General features: G+C 42.4%; 1 protein-coding gene across 1 annotated transcript in view; it reads left to right on the top strand.

The window, feature by feature from the left end:
- The window catches only part of tm9sf3 (transmembrane 9 superfamily member 3), a 68,501-nt gene that overhangs the window by 15,487 nt on the left and 40,194 nt on the right, over nucleotides 1-12,820 (top strand). Inside the window, exons 2-3 of the mRNA XM_078428279.1 lie at nucleotides 4,803-4,998; nucleotides 11,345-11,467. Of these exons, the coding sequence (XP_078284405.1) occupies nucleotides 4,803-4,998; nucleotides 11,345-11,467 (319 nt within the window). The remainder of the gene's footprint in view (nucleotides 1-4,802; nucleotides 4,999-11,344; nucleotides 11,468-12,820) is intronic.

Raw genomic sequence — 12,820 nt, 5'->3', positions numbered from 1 at the left:
GCATGTTGAAATCTCCCATAACCACCGTAGCATTACATTTTTGACACGCCAATTTTATCTCCTGATTCAACTTGCACCCTATGTCGAGGCTACTGTTTGGGGGCCTATAGATAACTCCCATTAGGGTCTTTTTACCCTTACAATTTCTCATTTCTATCCATACTGATTCAACATCTCCTGATTCTATGTCACCCCTTGCAAGGGAATGAATATCATTCCTTACCATCAGAGCAACCCCACCCCCTCTGCCCACCTGTCCGTCTTTTCTATACGTTGTGTACCCCTGAATATTCAGTTCCCAGCCCTGGTCCTCTTGTAGCCATGTCTCAGTGATCCCTACAACATCATACTTGCCCATGACTAACTGAGCCTCAAGCTCATCCACTTTATTTTTTATACTACGCGCATTTAAGTACAACACTTTAACTTCTGTATTTACCTCCCCTCTCACATCGGTCACAATTGGCCCTGCCCTTAATATCTTTTCCCCTCTAGAACTTCTGTTCCCATTCTTCCGAGAGTCTTTTGCAATATCTCCTGTATTCCCTTTTTTTACCTCATCTTCATATTCACAATTTGTTAACCCCTCCCCCCCACTTCTTAGTTTAAAGCCACAGGTGTCACACTAGCAAACTTGCCTGCCAGAATGTTTGTCCCCCTGCTGTTAAGATGTAACCCGTCCCTTTTGTACAAGTCACCCCTAGCCCAGAAGAGATCCCAGTGGTCCAGAAATCTAAATCCCTGCTCCCTGCACCAGCCCCTCAGCCATAAATTCATACCCTCTATCTCTCTGTTCCTGGCCTCACCAGCACGAGGTACCGGTAGCAGTCCAGAGATAACCACCTTCGACGTCCTACTTCTCAGTGTTTTTCCCAACTCTCTAAACTCCCGCTGTAGCACCTCCTTCCTCTTCCGCCCGACGTCATTCGTGCCCACATGCACAACGACTTCAGGTTGATCGCCTTCCCTCACTAGGATTTTCTGAAGCCGGTCCGTGATGTGTTGAACCCTGGCACCAGGGAGGCAACAGACCATCCTCAAGTCCCTCCTGCTGCCACAGAATCTTCTGTCCGCCCCTCGGACGATGGAGTCACTGACCACTACGGCTCTTCCTGACTTCGGTCTCCCCTGTCGAGTATCCTTGCCAACAATCTGAAGGAAAGGGATTGCAGATGGGCGAAGTACAGAGGACCTAACTTTTCTTGTGCACAAATCACAGAACCCATACCCCCAGATTCAAGGGCAGTTTGTTATCAACTGTCATCGGGCAATTGAACCATCCTATCAACAACTAGAGAGCAGTCCTGAGCTACCATCTACCTCATTGGAGACCCTGCACACTGAACGGCTTGAAAGTAATCGTTTTCTAGCCTATCCACTGACTGGATGGCACGCAAGAAAAAGCTTTTCACTGTACCTCGGTACACGTGAGAATCAATTAAACGAACTAACTCAGAAGTTATACAGTGCATTGGGTGGTTAGAAAGGCAAATTACATCTTACCCTTTATTGCAAGATAGTTGGAATTTAAAATTAGAGAAGTATTGTTACAATAGCACAGGAATAACTGGGCTTGTTCCTGTGATGAGAGGTTGCCTCAAGTGGCTAAAGAAATGAGATCTAATTTCTTTGGAGTACAGAGTATAAGATTCCTAAAGGGTATGACACGGTAATGTGGAGATATATCCACAAATGGGAGATTCTTGAATGCGGGGATGCGGTTACAAAATTAGCAGATAGTCATTTAAAACTCAGTTGCACAATAACATCTCACAGAGGGTGGTGAAACGCTGGAATATCCTGCCCCTGGATATTGTGGATGCTGGATCATTGGTGGTGTTTGAAGAGGCAATGGATACATATCTGAAAGACCAGGTAATTGAGGGCTAGGGGAGCTGGCGCAGAGCAGATGAGACCTGCAGCAGATCAGCCATTATAACACTGAGGGCAGCTGTTATTTTATATTAACCTTTCTTTAGACTTTCGCAATTAAGTGCAATTGAAAATTTTAGCAATGGAGTTTAGATTCCTGGTAGATTGAAAGCCAAGTAACTAGAGTTGTATTGCTTTGATGTGAAAAACATTTTAAGACCAAAAGGAAATGGAACACATTGGAACACAAACCTTGATTGTAAAGATTTGGGCTCGTTTTAGTCCAATACATTAGCGTTTGAAAGGTTGATCCGGCATCTGATTTAAAGCATTTGTTGTGGAAACGGATGTATTCTGAATAGCTACTTGAGACATCAGTTTGATTTAAGGTCAGTGATATGGTCGAGAAAGACAGAAGAATGGTTCTTAACTACAATGCTGAATTAAACCAGCATGTGTATAGGCAGTTGATTGGCAGGGTAAGAAGACTTTTATGGGATACCTGCTTCGTAAGGCAGTATTTAAAAGCGCAGGTGGGTGTCTTGAATGAGGAATCGTAAATCTGGGTTCTGGTTTAGTTTAGAGATACAGCGCAGAAACAGGCTCACTGAGTCCGTGCCGACCAGCAATCCCCGCACACTAACACTATCGCACACTAACACACTGGGAACGACTTCCAATTTTTTACCAAAGCCATTTGACCTGTACGTCTTTGGAATGGGGGAGGAAACCAGAGATCCTGGAGAAAATCCATGCAGGTTATGGGAAGAATGTACCTGTCGTCAGGATCAAAGCTGGGTCTCTGGCACTGTAAGGCAGCAGCTCCACTGCTGCGCCACTGTGCGCCCCCAGTTCTAATCGTAGTGTGAGAAAAAGATTCCAAGAGTTAAGGGAAGAACAGAGCAACTGTGTAAAACAGATTTGCAGGTAGTTTGAAGATTATTATGGAAGCACTCGCTGACGACTGATTTGGGGTCTCTTGTTCAAGCAGCTATTGAATTTGAAACTTTAATTCGATAAGTGCTGTGCTTTCTGTTATATTTTTCTTTATATCCTGCAGGATATTTCCCTTAATGAACCACATGGGCCTGAATCGTTGAGCGAGGGCTGGATAGAGTGGATGTGGAGAGGATGTTTATTGGGAGAGTCTAGGACCAGAGGCCAGAGCCTCGGAATAAAACGATGCACCTTTAGAAAGATGAGGAATTTCATTAGTCAGGGGGTGGTGAATCCGTGGAATTAATTGCCGCAGAAGGCTGTGGAGGCCGTCAATGGAGATTTTAAAGGTGGGGATTGATGGGTTCTTGATTAATATGGGTGTCAGGGGTTATGGGGAGAAGACAGGAGAATGTGGTTGAGAGGGAAAGATAGATCAGTCATGAATGAATGGCGGAGTAGACGATGGGCCAAATGATCTAATTCTGCTCCTAGAAATTATGAACTTATGACCCTCTGAACAATGAAATAAAGCATTTGTACATCAAAATATGTAATTTATGGTTTTGCTGATGCTTTTCAAACTTGGGGAGTGAAGAGTTGTGCATCAAAGAGTTGGGGTTCAGGCCTGGAGTTGTTGCACGTTAACATTTTCAGCTTTGCTTCTGGTTGAGTGTCAAGCCTGAGTGGCCCTGGTTTCATTTGGACTTCTGCTTATTTAGACATAGGAGAGGCAAACAAGACATTGGGTTGCACAGTCCATGTTAAATACGTTGTTGGCACTTGCTCCTGAATAAGCTTATGGGTTAGAATACAGGTGGGTGTATAATAATTTAGTTTGTTTAGAGATACAGCACGGAAACAGGCCCTTCGGCCTACCGAATCCGTTCCAACCTGTGATTCCCGCAACTACCACCAAGCTGCACGCACTAGGGACAATTTACAATTTTACCAAGCCAATTATCCTACAAACCTGCACATCTTTGGAGTGTGGGAGGAAACCCGGAGCTCCAGGGGAAAACCCACGCAGGTTATGGGGAGAATGTACAAACTCCGTACAGACAGCACCCGTAGTCAGGATTGAACTCGGGTCTCTGGCGCTGTGAGTCAGCAACTCAGCAACCTGCATCCCAGGCGCAATAGAAAGGCAGCAGAAACTTAAGGCTTAGTGTTAAACATCTAGCTCAGTAATTCACACTCATTGATTTAAGCATCACAGAACATTTGTTTTTACATAATCTAATAATTATAGTAAGCTTACAGTAATAGTGGTGGAGTGAAAATCAACATAACGCTTAAGGTCATGTTCTTCGACCTGAGATACAGCGTGGAAACGGGCTCTTCGGCCCACCGAGTCCGCGCTGACCAGCGATCAATACGTATACTAACACTATCCTACACATTAGGGACAATTTACAATTTTACAGAAGCCTACAAACCTGTTTGTCTTTGGAATGCCATGATCACATTGAATGGCGGTGGCGGTGCTGGCTCGAAGGGCCGAATGGCCTCCTCCTGCACCTATTGTCTATTGAATGCGGGAGAAACCGGAACACCCGGAGAAAACCCACGCAGGTCATGGGGAGAATGTATAAACTCCGTACAGACAGTACCCATAATCAGGATCGAACCCGGGTCTCTGGTGCTGTAAGACAGCAACTCTACTGCTGCGCCACCGTGCTGGCCTTTTGGAGGGCCTTCTGTATTTCTTTCTTTTAACCACCTGCCGTATTGATTTTGCAGTTTCCCTTTGTGTACGTTTAGAATATAAATGACTTTGCCCACAAGCTGTAGATGTTCTTCAAAGTGATTATATATCCGCCACCTCTGCTGATTAACAAAAAAAACCTGCTGTTTATTTGGGAATTCCGTTCTTTAGAAGATTTAGGATGCTTTATTTAAAATCTTTACTTTGTTATCTCATGCTGGCTGAATTACAGAAACCTAGCTGCAACTGAACTGCTTGTAATTTTAATGTTCTCATTTGTTTTCAGTATGCAGATAAAGAAGAAGTCGTCTTGTGGATGAATACTGTTGGACCCTATCATAACCGGCAAGAGACATACAAGTACTTTTCGCTACCCTTTTGTGCAGGGAAGAAAAAGACTATTAACCATTACCATGAAACTTTAGGTGAAGCTCTTCAAGGAGTAGAGCTGGAATTTAGTGGTCTTGATATCAAATATAAAGGTACGAACATTTTATTTCTATCACTTTCTTTGTTATCATTCATGTACCTGATGGAAAATGTTAACGGGTGGCACAGTGGCTCAGCATGGCATGGTACTTCATTTGTCACACGACCTGAGGTACAGTGAAATTCATTTTAGTATACACTTCAGTACAAATATCACCATACATAAGCACTTAGATACATAATAAATAAGCATCTGAGATACAGGGCACATGTATAGCAGGAGTACACTGAGACAGTATAAGGAGTTGCCAGTGTGGCACCATTTTCAAGTCCCAGTTGTTGTAAGTGCAGGGATCTTGATCTGACCATGGTGTGTTGTCCTGGCAGAGTTGCAGGATTGGCCTGGCTAAGCATAGCCACAGTGTCCACCACGGCTGCAGGCCGCCTGCGGTCCTACGCTCAGCCTCTTGGAGCGGTGCCCAGTATAGCTGACCCCCAGGCTGTTGCAGTGCCTCCAGCGGCCCACTCCCCCACCGAGTCAGTGGACTCCCCTCCAGGTGAGTTGCTGCCTTATAGCGCCAGAGACCCGGGTTCAATCCTGACTATGGGTGCTGTCTGTGGAGTTTGCACGTTCTCCCTGTGACCGCGCGGGTTTCCTCTGCGTGCTCAGGTCTCCTCCCACATTCCAAAGACATGCAGGTTTATAGGTTAATTGGTTTCTGTAAAATTGTCCCCAGTGTGCAGGATGAAACTAGTGTTGAAGAAGGGTCTCGACCCGAAAAGTCACCCATTCCTTCTCTCCCGAGATGCTGCCTGACCTGCTGAGTTACTCCAGCATTTTGTGAATAAATCGATTTGTACCAGTATCTGCAGTTATTTTCTTATAAAACTAGTGTACACTGGTCGCTGGTGGGTAGGCCGAAGGGCCTGTTTCCATGCTGTATCTTTCAAGTAAACTAAACACAAGTTATTTCAGAATAAAAACTTTGACCTGGAGGTTGCAGGCAAGGCTGAAAACAGCCCAAGAAACCTGCAAAGGATGTGGAGACTGCAATTCTGATTGCTACCCAGCAACACAAAATGTACAGCTGGTTGGTGAACCAAAGGGAAATGAAACACCAATGAAATACTCGGCTCAGGCCCATGGGAACTTCTCTCAGCAAAGAGATGGGCAAAGCTGGAATTTATTGGAATTTGGGGGGGGGGGGGGGAAGGCGGGGGCATGTGTTTTAGTTCCATTTTAGTTTTGTAGATACAGCATTGTCCATTGATTACCCGTTCAAACTATTTTTACATTATCCGACTTTCACATCCACCCCAGACACATTTGGAGGACTTTTACAGGCTAATTAACCTACAACTACACATGCCTTTGGGATGTGGGAGGAAACCCACACGGTTATAGGGAGAATGTGCAAACTTCACATAGCCAGCACCTGAGGTCAGGATTGAACCTGAGTGCCCGTGCTATGAGGCAGCAGCTTTATCAGCTGCGCCACTGTGCCATTCTTCGTTGTGCAATAGAATGACAGTAATGAAGAAGCATCTGAGCCTGAAAACGGGACGTGTGTGGCCACAAGAAGCCAACCGTTCCACTTGAAGAGCATTCAGCTTCAAGTTCCTGAGTAGCCATTTTAACAGCTCGGGCAACAGCGGCCAGCTATTTTTTCATACTCAATTTGGATATATTGCTCATGATTATTTCTTCAGGTAAATTATTGATTTACGTCTTTATGAACAGCCAAGGCACTCACACTGACCTCGGAAGCACCCCACCAGGCACAGCCTCCTGTCTTGAATTTGGGACTCTGCTTTGTCTCCTTTAATCCACATTGGTATATTACTCTTAATGCCACATGCTTTAAATTAGTTTTTGTTTAGTTTTCGTGCCGACCAGCGATCCCTGCACACTAACACTATCCTACACACGTTAGGGACAATTTACAATTATACCAAGCCAATCAGCCTACAAACCTGTATGTCTTCGGAATGTGGGAGGAAACTGGAGCACCTGGAGAAAACCCACATAGATCATGGGGAGAACGCACAAACTCCATACAGACAAACCCGTAGTCAGGATCGAACCTGGGTCCCGGGAGCTGTAAGGCAGCAACTCTACCGCTGTACTACTGTGTAGGCCTTCTGAAGATACTCCAGTGCACCTTTCAGCTGTTATTCCCATTGTTACTCTCTGATAACCATGTTGAATCTGCCCATTACTCTTATTTTGCTATTCCTCGGTGCTCTTTTATACCTTCCTTAATAGTGGAGTCCAGTGATGTTCCTGTAAAGCTGTTCTTTTGTTCTGTTTTCCATCCCCTCTTTCTTAAATGATGTGGTTGCATTTACTACTTTCCATCGATGGAAGCTGTTCTAGAATCTATGGAATAGAATTCATAGCAGTCAGCTTCAAAACTCCAGAAAGCAGGTTATCAGCTGCTGAAATCTATCATACTTTCTAATAATACTTTTTTATGAATGCATATTTTTAAGAAATCTTCATTCACTCTGGACATGTAGTTTGACACCATGTCACGGGGGGGGGGGGGGGGTCGCTGTGTTTATTTCCTCCAAAGTTTCTTTATTCATTGTTCCTCCTGTGTCAGTCTATAGGGGACATCTGAAAAGTTTAGTTAATTATTTCCTTTTTTCTATATGTGGAGAAACCTTGACTGTTTTTGCTTGCTAACTTGGCCTTTTATTCCATGTCCTTGTCATGCATTAGTCCTCTTCTGTTCAATTCTAAAATCTTTCCAATCCTTGAGCTTACTGGGGTTTTTTTAGCAAATCGATCCAATGTTTTCATAAGCAAAACACTGAATGACTCCAAAACTTTGTGTTTTGCTCAAGATTCCCAGCATCTGCAGTTCGTTGTCTCTAATGTTGTCTTTAACTTCAAGTAATCTCCCACTTTTCTGATTTCATTTTTGCCCAAAAGGAATATATGTTGCTTGTTAATGCATCAATTATTTAAATGATGGCAAATTGAATGTGCACTGTTATAATTTTTAATGTATCTTCTCGGCCAGCTGTAGCCGGCTTCTACTGGCTCCATATTTTGGATTATTCAGATTTAAAACTCCACTTTGAATTAAGTCACTCTCAATCTTTATGTAAAGCTATTGTTGTTGTCCATTGGTCACTTAACTACTAGATTATCGGTTAACCCTTCCTCACTGTACAATGGTAGACCTAAAATATTAAACTGCTGCTTAACTGTTGCATTATTTCACCTGTCCCAGACATTGTTCACCCATTGCCCTTTCCCATCTCCTTTACTATGTAGACTAACTTGTTTTCTCAGTTATGATGAAGGGTCTTTGACCTGAAATTGTAACTCATTTTCTTTCCAATGAGGCTGCTTGGCCTGCTGTGTATTGAGCTGGAAAGGGTGCAGAGAAGATTTATGAGGATGTTGTCAGGACTCAAGGGCCTGAGCTGTAGGGAGAGGTTGAGCAGGCCAGGGCTCAATGCCTTGTAGCGCAAGACGATGAGCGGTGATCTTAAAGAGGTGTATAAAATCATGAGCGGAATAGATTGAAGTAATCGCACATAGTCTCTTGCCCTGAGTAATGGAGTCGAGAACCAGAGGACATAGGTTTAAGGTGAGGGGGAAAGATTTAATAGGAACTTGAGGGGTAACTTTTTTACACAAAGGAATTGTGGGTATATAGAACGAGGTGCCAGAGGAGGTAGTTGAGTCAGGTACTTTTGTAATGTTTAAGAAACATTTAGACGGGTACATGGATGGGATAGGTTTAGAGGGATATGGGTCAAACGTGGGCAGGTCGGACTAGTGTAGATGGGGCATGTTGGATGGCATGGGCAGGTTGGCATGATGGGCAGGTTGGCATGATGGGCCTGTCTCCACGCTGTATGACTCTGACACTATTTCACAGCATTTATAGTTTTTCAACTTTCCAGCATCTGTAGATTTTCACTAGTTTTAAAATTATGTTCCTCCGTTTCTTCCTCGAGTACTGATCGAGGAATTATTTAATGTATCCCATTATTTCCTATTTCTAGACATTATCTCTAGCAAATCTCATACACTGCTGCAAAGATCATCAAATGCAGTCATATAAGTTGACCAAAGAAAAGATACAGTTGCATCATTAGGGTGCATTCTTGGTACTCATTGTTAATCATAATCATCATAATCATAATCATACTTTATTAGCCAAGTATGTTTTGCAACATAAGAGGATTTTGTTTTGCCATACAGTCATACCAATTAAAAGCAACAGAACACACAAAATGCATTTTAACATGAACATCCACCACAGTGACTCCTCCACGTTCCTCACTGTGATGGAAGGCGAAAAAAAAGTTCAATCTTTTCCCTTAATTCTCCCGCGGTCGGGGGCCTCGAGCCTTCCGTTGACGGGACGATCTTGACTCCCACAGCCGGCGGTGTTTGGGCCCTCCACATCTAAGCGATCATCTGGAGCGAAGGAATGACCTGACCTGGCCTAGGCTGGGGTCCAGTCTGAAGAAGGGTCTCAACCCGAAACGTTACCCATTCCTTCTCTCCAGAGTTGCTGCCTGTCCTGCTGAGTGCTCCAGCTTTTGTCTATCTTCGGTTTAAACCAGCATCCGCAGTGTCTTCTGACACTCTTCCCATTAACTGTCAGGCTCTTAAGCCGCCTTGCACAAACCTACCGAACCACTGCAGACTTTGGTTTATGTGCTGCCATGGTCTAATTTACTTGAAATAATTGATAATTTATTGTTGCCTCTAAGGTGCCTGTAACTACAGCTAGTAAGATTTTCATTGTTGCGGTTTATATCCGGTGCATATGACAATAAGCACTCTTGATACTTGATAAATGTCAAACTCAGTTAATACTAGACCAAGTGGACCCATTGGGCCCAAACCTCTCCTGCATTGGTGCAGCACCCTCTCTCCCCTCCCGCTCACGTCTCTCCGTTCCCCCCTCCCCCATTGAATTTGATCCATGTCATTGTCACACTCCGAAGTGTTTGCAAAAGCTGCCCATTATCCATTCCCAACGTCTCCATTGTTTTCATATTGGTTGGTCATTCTACCTGCGACACTTTCTCTGACCCTGCACAACCAGAACGTTTTTGCAGTATCTTCAAATGCAGCCATAAAGCGTACAGCATAAGGTTCCTTTCCCAGCCCTTCCCATTTCATGTTGAAATAGGGTTTCTGATAGCACTGTGCACAATATAACCACTGTGCACAATATAAAGTGCATACTCATGACATTTGTTGTGGCCTCTCCTCCTCTCCCAACGTCTTGAGGGCTGCAACTACTTTAGACAGCCTTCTGACTGCATAATCTATTGGGCCCATGATTATGTAAGGTTCAATTAGCTTTCTGCTCATTCTTCTAACTTCTAGGGAATGGGGTAGAGCTATTGATCTATGCTACTGCTAAGAATTTATTCCATTATATCATTGATTTTTTTTCCTGCCAACTGTAGTTTCAGATTTCCTATCCATTCTAAATCAATTCAGATTGCTATACTTTTCATTGTTAAACATTTGAATTTCCTTGCACAGTTCATGAATGTGACAAATTTCATCCACACCTCATCCTCCTTCCTAGCAGAACTTGCAGACACGAGCTGTTAAGTCCCTACACCATACAATTTATTTCCTGTATATTCTGACCATTTCCCCATCTTATCCCAATTTTAAGTTGCGTAAGTCTTTTTGACCATTCCTCCACTAGATCTTCAGTGTTCTCTGAGGTTTTAGACCTATAATCTAACTTGTTGAAGCCCCTTGGCATGTTTCCTCCATTCAAGACGCTCATTTCTTTGGTACTTCTCCAATGTAAAAGTTTTATATTGAGACAGGATGTTACATAGATTGAGACTTTTCAGGATGAGTCTTTTCAGTTCCCAGAAGCAAAAGATTCCAGTTTAGTTTAGAGATGCAGCGTGGAAACAGGCCCTTCAGCTTACCACTCAGTGATCCCTGCACACTAACGCTATCCCATGCACACTAAGGACAATTTTCAATTATTATCAAGCCAATTAACCTACAAACCTGTATGTCTTTAGAGTGTGAGAGGATACCAGAGATCCTGGAGAAAACCCACGCAGGTCACGGGGAGAACGTACAAACTCCAAACAGACAACACCCATAGATAGGATTGAACCCGGGTCTCTGGCGCTGTAAGGCAGCAACTCTACCGCTGCGCCGCCATGCCTCCCACTACTTAATTTACCGGTTGTTTGGTAAATTTATGTCACTTCTGGGATTGTGAAAGACCCAAGACTTATAACAAAAAATTTAACTTGAGGACCCGGTGTTAAGAATGACAAAGGCACAATGGAATGGGATATACTGATTTTATGGATTATTCCATTTAAAAAAAATGTTTGTAATACCAATTGATAAATTAGATGCATTATTTTTTTTAGATGATGTCATGCAAAATACTTACTGTGAAATTGATTTGGATAAACAAAAGCGCGATGCCTTTATTTATGCTATCAAGAACCACTACTGGTACCAAATGTACATTGATGATCTGCCAATCTGGGGTAAGTACCCTTCAAAAAGGATGTTTACAGGGTTTGTTAAACGTTTGTTATTTTCGCAGATTTTGGGGGAGTTCTCCTCCCATCATGGTTTTCCAAAGTACAAAAATGGGGGATTCAACTTTCAAGTCTGCTGTAACATAAAATTAGTTTATTGTGGAATAACACCTTAACACCACCATTGATTTCCCTATAGCGATCTGAGTTTTGCAATTAAAAATTTTATTTTACATTTTTAAATTTTATTTTCCGGTCAATACAATACAACAGGTTGACCACACAGTTGTGAAAGTTAGATAGTGCGAAATCATTGTATCAAAAATAAAACAATATAATATTTTCTGACCGAAAAAAAAAGTTGTAGGCAGAAGCCAAAGCTTATTACCCTTATTACTTAACAAAATATAATTTTTAAAAAACACATCATTAGTCAGAAGCAGATAAACAAAAAACATAGAAAGAAACACAAATATAGTCAAGAACCATAATTTCTGTCATGCCAGTCATTTCTCAGTGCTGATCACATATTTCGTATCTTTCAAATATAATATTTTTGAAACTTTTCTTGAATTTACACATTACTACACTCTTTTAATTCATTGTTGCAACTATGCCATAAATTCACCCCTTTAACAGTCACACATCTATTTTTCACATTTGTTCTTACCCTCTTTTTTTCAAATATATAATTTCCCCAGAGTGGATACTTGCTCTCCCTCACTGAAAACAACCCTTGGATACAGTCAGGGAGTGTTCTTTCTTTCGCTCTAAACATTATTTGTAAAGTATTAAAGTTTATTAGGTCCATAAATTTTAGGGCATATAATTTCATAAGTAATGGGTTGGTTGGGTCATTATAACAAGCATTATTGACAATTCCTATAGCTCTTTTTTGCAATATAAAGATTTAACGGTAGGTGTTTCCCCATACTTCCACACAGTATGCAATAAATGGAATAATGAGTGAGCAATTTTGCTCCTTGACCAGAGTTCTTTGGCGAAGAGGTCCACATTTCCAGTACCCATTGTGTGCAGAATCAATAGTTTCTGACTTAACCGCTCATTGATTTAGCTCTGAGTAACCACAGTTGACTTCATTTTTTTCTTAACCGTTCCCCATATCCCTTCGTAAACAAAAAATCTTGGATTTAATAATAAAAAATCCAGCACCATTTTGAGTATGCAGAAGAGAATGCCAAATTTCTGTCATCTGTGCATTTAGGGGCGTTTCCTAGCCACATCTTAAAACATCTGGCTTCAAGCTTTTGGCCACATCTCATTTTTTATTCCCCAATCAACAGAAATATATGTTCTGTGCGGTCTCTCCGCTAATTGCCTTTCTAGAGACTCAATTAA

Source organism: Rhinoraja longicauda, chromosome 35 (assembly GCF_053455715.1).
Source record: "Rhinoraja longicauda isolate Sanriku21f chromosome 35, sRhiLon1.1, whole genome shotgun sequence".
Classification (NCBI taxonomy): domain Eukaryota; kingdom Metazoa; phylum Chordata; class Chondrichthyes; order Rajiformes; family Arhynchobatidae; genus Rhinoraja; species Rhinoraja longicauda.
This window is presented reverse-complemented; position numbering and strand designations above follow the sequence as displayed.